At 38.9% G+C, this 8,112-nt stretch overlaps 1 protein-coding gene across 1 annotated transcript in view; it reads right to left on the minus strand.

Moving 5' to 3' along the window:
- PCNT (pericentrin) overlaps positions 1 to 8,112 on the minus strand; it is a 99,404-nt gene that overhangs the window by 90,386 nt on the left and 906 nt on the right. Inside the window, exon 2 of the mRNA XM_009891399.1 lies at positions 2,133 to 2,330. Coding sequence (XP_009889701.1) covers positions 2,133 to 2,330 — 198 coding nt within the window. The remainder of the gene's footprint in view (positions 1 to 2,132; positions 2,331 to 8,112) is intronic.

Genomic DNA, 8,112 nt, shown 5'->3' on the forward strand with positions numbered 1-8,112 from the left:
ACCAATTTCCCAGCCACTACATGTACACACAGATAAGTACCTGGTTTAGACTATAAAACAGTGAAATCACATAACTTTTGATAACACATTTGATAACAATGCTCAATAACTGATCATTTTAGTAACCAATTATCATACTCTTCTTTCACATATATATCAGCATCTTTTACTAAAGATACATTCTTTCACACTTATTTCAGATGCATGATCATTCAGTACATCCCAGTTGGAAAAGTCAGCACTCCCCTGGCAAGTAAACAAATACTAAGTCATGGCCATTTTAAAGATACATGAGGAAAAGCTGAATTATTTTGGAAACACCTTAAGCACATGAGCCAGAAATGTCCATGCTGTGAGACAACACACCAGTGAGAGAGAGACCAACTTTAATGCTACACACAGCTCGTCATCCATGATCAAACAAATGAAAAAAAACCCTAAAATTGCTATGAAAGTTCACTCAAAAATTTAGGGCTAAGTCTCACCATTGAGATTCAATGTTTTATCTTCTGCTTTTGTGGCTTGCAACTACAGTTGAGCACTCTTTAATCCACTACTAAATATTAGTAACTAACTGACAGGAGATTACTTAACAAACATGCTAAAATCGTTCAATTACAAAAGCAGTGCTATTTTCTGACACATATACTTCATGTAGCTTGATATCTTGAAAGATATTTACATCTCACTAAATTAACAACAAGATAAAGATGACTGTAGCGTTATTCAGAAAAGGCAGCCCATAACCCTCCCTGCATTTTGAATCATGCATGAAGTAGTTTCCAATGACTATTGGTGCCCTCTCCATGTAACCTGGAAAGCAATTCTATTTTCTTTACAAACCAGCTATTTTGACAGAAGCTGTTTAGAAGCAGAAAGTGATTTTTGTTTGTTTTTCAATTCAAGTTCACAAGAATGTAATAAGGACACAGCTGACAATGCTATGGCTGAGTGACAAACTACTGTATGCTTTTTTCTTAGTGCAGACAGCTTGGCATGTAGCTTCATAAAAGCCTTTGCAATGCTAACGTAATGATATCCTGAAAGTACCTGGGATACCCTCACAACAGAAAGCAGGAGAATACATGCAAATTATATCAGGCTTGCAAATATGGTAGTTACATACTGTTCTATGTTGTGAAAACACATCAACACGTCGAGAGATTCTTTTTATGCAGAAGGTGCTGCCTCCCCAAAACTCGTGACTCTTTGCATAGACAACATGCTGAAATGCACTGGGAAACTACTCTGTAAACAAACTCCCAGACCAAGATAGAGTTTGTTGTAACCAGACAGTTGCCTTGCAGCTTCTGAGGTTTGTGAAAGCATTAGCAAACCACTTCTGAAGCAAGTTGGATTCCAATAAAAAAAAAATGTTCGAAACTATGTTTTGCTTATTTTTATTATGAGATAGAAAGAGAAAGTGTCACATGACAGTCTAATTCACCGCTGATATAAGTCTTGCTCATGAGCTAAAGCAAGAAAGCAACTGCTTAACTCAGACAGACCAATCCATGTGTGTTTCTATGTTTATTGACATGACTAAAGGACTACCCCTAGAGGGTCACCAGTACAAACATACTGAAATATCAGGCACAAGCAGAGTCACATTTAAACAAATTTGTCAAAGAATGTGACATCTATGCTAGCTTTACAATGGCTACTAAGAGCATGTGGGAACAAATTATATTTTTTCAGAAAACATTAAGCACATTTGAGCCAGGGAAGTGATACAACACCAAACTAATGTTGTGCATTATAAGGTCCTGACAGTTTTGCTCATCTACTATGCCTCTCAGTCTGGATTTGCCATCTCATGGAATCACAGCCACATAACCAGAAGTCTGCACGAACAGAAGTTAATGGCAGTGAAAGGTAAAAGACCTCAACTGGCTCCTGGACAATACCAGCTGTCCAGCCCATATGACAGAGATGTTTTTTTCCCAGTTATTTACATCACTTTGTAAGAGAGGTAATTATTACAAGTGAAAATACATCATTTTACCTACTTCTCAACGGCAGCTAGTTTACAATGCCAAAGAGCTAATACCCAATTAAGTAAAACAATCACCTTGAATACTTGTTATCTGCAGAAGGAGTGAAGTGAAACACATGAAAACACTAAGATTTACCTCTGTCTCTGTGGTTGTCTCTAGAAGGTTGGTGTCTTCAGCCTTACTCTCTATACCCTTACCAACATCTTGGGCTGCTAGTGCGTACTCTTCCTTCGAAACGTCATGCATGTGGACAGACGAGCCCTTCCTCTTCGCCGCCTTTTTCTGCGACTGCGTGATGTCACTTTTTGTTTTTCCTTGTCCGAAGTAAACAAACTGTGCAGAAAAGATTGAAAGAGGTAGAGGGAGAGGTAAGTGAGAAAAAGGTAGCAGGACCACAAGATTAATACACTCATGGGTGACAAATATCCTATCTTGATAAAATATATACATCTGCAGAAAAACTGCTTTATCTTCCTACTTTCTGCACATTCAGAATATACTAGATAATTGCAATTAAGCAAGAAATCTCACACCAGTACTAAAGACTCATTTCAATACAAGAATGAAATGTTACTCGGTGAAACTTTGTGTGTCAATGACAATCCAGAATTACAGCGAGACAGGTTAGTAAAGGAACAAGTTGTTAATATACTAGAATCATTAGGAAAAAATAGTAATTGAGAAGTCTTTCGGCAAGACCAGCAAAAACAACAACCCCCTAAAAATGTATCTGAACAGTTCTTTGCCAGCATAAGATTTAAGATTAAAATTAACAGAATTGGATCCTCATGCTTCTTCCCTGTCACCCCCTTAAGAGAATACAGCAAAACTTCCTAGCCAGAAAGCAGCCTACAGTACATAAATAGAAAATCAATTAAGCCAGGTCATTTTAATTTCTTCTGTTGAAGAATCAGATGCTCTACTTTATCAGGCTATCACAGCTTTATGAAGCACCAGGGACTTGTAAAGAATGTCACTGACAGAATTTATTACACAAGTTTCCTTTGCACCTTAAACAGCTTAAAAAGGATTATCGTATTTTCAACTCTAGTATTGTGTTTAGGCAGCATTTCCAGGTAACATTTCCCTCAAAGCATAAATCCAGACAACCTTCTCATAAGGAAAAAGCCTTCTCCAAGGTTACAACCATAGGTTATCAAGTTTACTATTAATATATCCTTGTGATAAGATAAAATAGTCAAATGACACAGGATGTAAACATAATTGCCAAGTTCTGCCTGCAATATACATGAAAATCCACTGCTTGACAGCTTGGTTTTCCTATAAAACTGCCACCCTGCAGAAAAATCTCGTCTGTTTCTTTTCATTCAACTTGTGAAATGAATTTAGTTCACTCCTTTCTCCTTACACCCATGCCATTGTAGTAACTTCTACCTGACAGCTCAGCTACTCAACAGATACATGGTTACACACCTGCTACCCTGAGCAGCCTGTTTAAAAGGTATATTTACAGAAAGAAATCAGTTTCTTACCAGCACTTAAGATGTTTATGTATAAATAGCTTATTTGTAATATTAAGTTCTGCAGTTACCATAGTTATTAATACTGAACACAGATTAAGCAAAAATTGCTAGGTGCTGCTTTACCCTTCAAAATAAGCAAAATGAACAGACCAGTAAATAAAGCTGTAGTGAGACACAAATACTATTCTCTGAAATCAGGTGTTAACTCTAGCACTTCCTGGTGGCAATATATGTCAAAAATAGCTATTGCACTAATTAATCTGATAACATGGGGAAAAGGAACGGGAGGAAACCTGGAGAAAAATGGAGAGTGAAGGAAGCTGCTGAAGCAGGAAAAACGGGGTAACAGGAGTAAAACAATCAGAAAAGATGGGAAAGGAAAGACACAGTGGCCATCAGAGAGAGCAGTTAGCAGTTAGAAATCAAGTATTTGACATTAAAATACCAAGACTTGCCATGACTAAACATCTAAATGAGTAGGATTTTTTAGATAAGCAGCTCAAAGAAAACAAAACTTATTTTGTCCCATTCCTATGTATTAAGCATGTGAAATCATAACACGTATCATGCAAAAACATCCAAAATTTTATGGAACTACTGGACTTGTTGGTCCATGAAAGTGTCTGGAGTCAAACACGCTCCAGATTTATGAAATGACTGGATAAGGAAAGTGCTAGTTAGGGCAGTATCATATCTCCAAAGCTACATGAATTTAAGTGTCATTATAAGAGTATCATCAGATACACAAACAGTGATCCGACATGAAGCAGTGTGTGTGAATATGAAGAAAGCATGTAACACTGATCCTCTCCCATCCCAGTGAGATCCCATCATACGCCTTTTGAAGGACCCAGTTCTCAGTTTGCTTTCTAGCAAAGAACATGCAAAGGTGAAAGCTTCACTTTTAGCTAAGATGTAGCATGCCACATGAACACCAACAGCAGTGACCACTGTAGTATCCAAAGCAGCTCTTCACATGGGAGAGCACCTGGCCTTTCTGCAGATATCAATATACTGCAACTTCATTTCACCAGGACCAGTCAGTTAAAAGGGCAACAGCAAGGCACCTCTGAATTGCTACAGTCAGCACCACACAAGCATCCCAGAACTAGAAAAACAAGCCTGCCAGGTTTTGTGTCCAGTGGTCCCTGTGTCATCCCTGCCCACCACATTATTGCAAGCTGACTGTGCCAGTGGCATGGGCCAGCAGACAGGAAAACTACAGCACATGCAGCCCTGTTCAGATCTCTCCAGTCTACCTCTCACATAATTTATTCCTTGACTTATTGCTTTACATGCTTCAGGAATTAGTACCAAAAGAACACCCATAGAAAATGGAACAGAGCAGAAAACAACATCAGCACCACATAGAAACAGGTTGTTCAAGTAAACCCTAGTCCACCTCCTAGATATGGTAAACATAAGCACGAGTGCTCTTAGACAAAATCCAGAAACATTTTTCAGAGCTTCCTCAAACTGATGAAGTGAGAAAACTTCCTGGTAAACACGCCCTCCTTTTTGAGCTCCTACTGTAAAATGCAGGAGGAGCAAAAACTTCTCACACATGAGGTATGGCACATACAGGTCTGTAACTAAAGGGACAGATGCCCAACATGCATACTAGCTAACTTGAGGTGGGGGAAAAAAAAAAACCAACAAAAAAAAGGAGCATTAAATACTTGTGGTTTTTTTCTGTTTCTCAATTACTACCTTGGCAAATTTATTGCCTTTATTAAAAATGGAAATTTGAAGTACCTGATACAGTCGTCAAATTATGACAATTCCTAGATAATATAACAGGTTGAACTATTACTATTATTAGATGATAACTTAAATGTATTTCAATAACAGAGTTTTTATTCCTGTATGAAAAAGAATAATATAAGTACTAAAGAGGAAACCATTCACATTATATTTCTTTCCCAAGTCATTATTTAGCAGACTAAAATTTAAGGATGCCAAAGACAACTTTTTTTTTTGAGGGGGGGGGGGGGGAGAAGGGGGAGGAGCAGGAGGAAGGCAAAAAAACCCACAGCAGTTCATACCTCTAGAGTCAAGCAGTATCAGACTGCAGTTAGCTTGACTGCACAGGTTGCTACAAGTCAGGTTGCTAGAACAGAAGGCCTGCAACAACAACTAGCCTCGCACTCCCTGCTGCCATGAGCATCCTCACAGTGATGCGGTAAAGATGATTCAGTAAGCTGATCTGGATGAACACCAAACACTTCTGTATCCATCCAGAGATGAGATCACCTTAAGCTGCTGTAGGCCTGCACCACAGGAAGTATATACTGTACCAGCTCACAGTTATTTCTCCCTTTCAAACTTGCATTTGTATTCATGAGGAGGACAGTGCAAAGAAAATAAGAAAGCAAAAAAAAAAAGGAGAACAAAAAGGAGTGACATGTCCCTACTGCTCTGTTATACAAGAGCTTTCAAAAACACGAGCTATACAGAAGAAGTTTCAGAAGCAGATCAGTCCTGCAGCCCACTTACTCAGCAGCATGACCGTATCCTACTATGGGCTTAAGAACACTGAGTAAGGCCAAAGGTAATTAGCCCAATATGCATCTGTTCAATAAGTGAGTTCTACAACTGAAGGTATATAAGTAAAGATACAAATCCAGAGCAAGTACACAGGCATACATGTTAGAAATTGGGCATAAGCAAACTAAGGAATCTGCAGCTCATGTGTTTGTGTTTAATAAGCCCCAACAGATATTGCTTCCATTCATTTGTCTGGGTATTTTTTAAAATTGTCTGGTGCCCATGATCTGCTAGCTAAGTAATGGATCTCTGTGACATTTTAATAAGCAGAGGAAGCACTATATCCATCTCTGCCTTTCTAAACTCTTTCCTTTCCTCTCAGTATATCGGGTATATGATACCGTGCAATAGCAACGTAGATGGGCTGCTAACAATTTTATTTTTTTTTTTAAATGGTAAGATGAGAGATATTTAGCACATAGTTTAAAAAGATAAGAAATGCAACACTGGCTCTGCACACATAACTTGAAACATAATGCAAGTCCCTTTTTTTGTTTCCAATGGCAAACAACAGCTGTACAACAGGTGGGAACTAATAACTATTGGTTATAAGGGAAGTCTATCACATTTTTCTTACTATAAACAGATACTGCACTTAGAGAAGGGTTACAAAAGAAATGTTAACATAAGTCTTGCCACAGTTAATATAACTTTTCAACCTGAAGAACTCCTATTCTCAGTTTCATCTCTCAGTATTAATCCAAAAACTAATCACGTGGTTGTTCTCCAACAGGGGATTGTGTCCACACAGCACATATCAAGGCTGCAAGGACAACTGGATGAGGACCTGCTGAGTGGGAGTAGCGAATGTGGCAACCATGACCAGCATTTGGGTGGGACAGGCCACGGACAGAGGAGCTGCATTACCCACCATAAAGCTGCTTCACTGCAGCTCCAGCCACAACCTTACTCCGCTCCCAGTAATGGTCTCTTTAATTGCTTTCCACACAGCACTGGGAGAAGCAAGCTGAAACAGAAACACAGAGACTGCTGAAAATATCTGAGGCAAAGAACACAGTTCCAAGCCACCTCTGACCTCACTAACTAGATTTTCAGACACATGCCCTGCAGAAAGGCCCATGCCCTTGTGGAATGATTACTAAAAATGATCAATAATACAGCATTGGTTGAACGTTAAGGAAAGGTATAAAATCAAAAGGCTTCTAGGATAAAATACAGCCGCAGCTGGTATGTGAAGAATCCACTACATCTGTGATTCCCTGTACAATATTGCTTGCAAAGCAACATGGGGAGTGAAGGGGTGAAGAGGCTGTAGCATATCATGGAAAGATGTGATCTGTCCAAACCTCCCAACACCCTGTGCAGCCTCAGCTATTCCCTTGTAGCCACAGTGCCCCATTCCAGTCCTACTGGGATGGTGAGAACAAGGAAAAGCCATAGCTGCAGACTTGCAAGCCATGTTCAGCAGTAGATTCTCTGAAGGGAGATATGACAATAACAGTGCAGAAACCAGCAGTAATGCTGAATTAAAAGAAAAGTAATCTAACCAGTATTTCAAACCAGCTTCTGGAACATCATTACAAAAACAAAGTACAAGTTTTTATCTAAGAGGTTTAATAAATATTAAGTGCTAATCACATAGTTGCAGACAATAATTACTAAAAGAACATGAATTTTATACATCAGTTACATCATATGAGCTCCCTACACAGTCCTGCCAAACTACAGCTAACTGAAAGCATGTAACTGCTCAAAGCATGTGAAGTATTCACTAACAGCATGACTGGAAACAAACCAAACCAACCCAGTTCTCCAGTAACCCACTTGCAGAGGCAAGCAGACTAGTCCTTGAAATAGTAAAACAAGCAACATCTATTCTTGGGTATTCTTCCCTGGAAATATAGTATTTCCACTAAGTGGAAAACTAGGTAAAAACGGGAGAAATTAAAAAACAAACAAACAAATACACACCAAAAACCAAAACCAAACCAAACCAGAGCCTGGGAGAAGATATATGCAGATATATGCACTACTTCAAGCTGCTCTTTGCTCACTGAAGATAATGTTTATATACCTCTGTAGTAACTCGGGACACTCGCCACTAAACCAGGGAAAATCCACCA

Source organism: Charadrius vociferus, unplaced genomic scaffold (genome assembly GCF_000708025.1).
Source record: "Charadrius vociferus isolate BGI_N301 unplaced genomic scaffold, ASM70802v2 scaffold69, whole genome shotgun sequence".
Classification (NCBI taxonomy): domain Eukaryota; kingdom Metazoa; phylum Chordata; class Aves; order Charadriiformes; family Charadriidae; genus Charadrius; species Charadrius vociferus.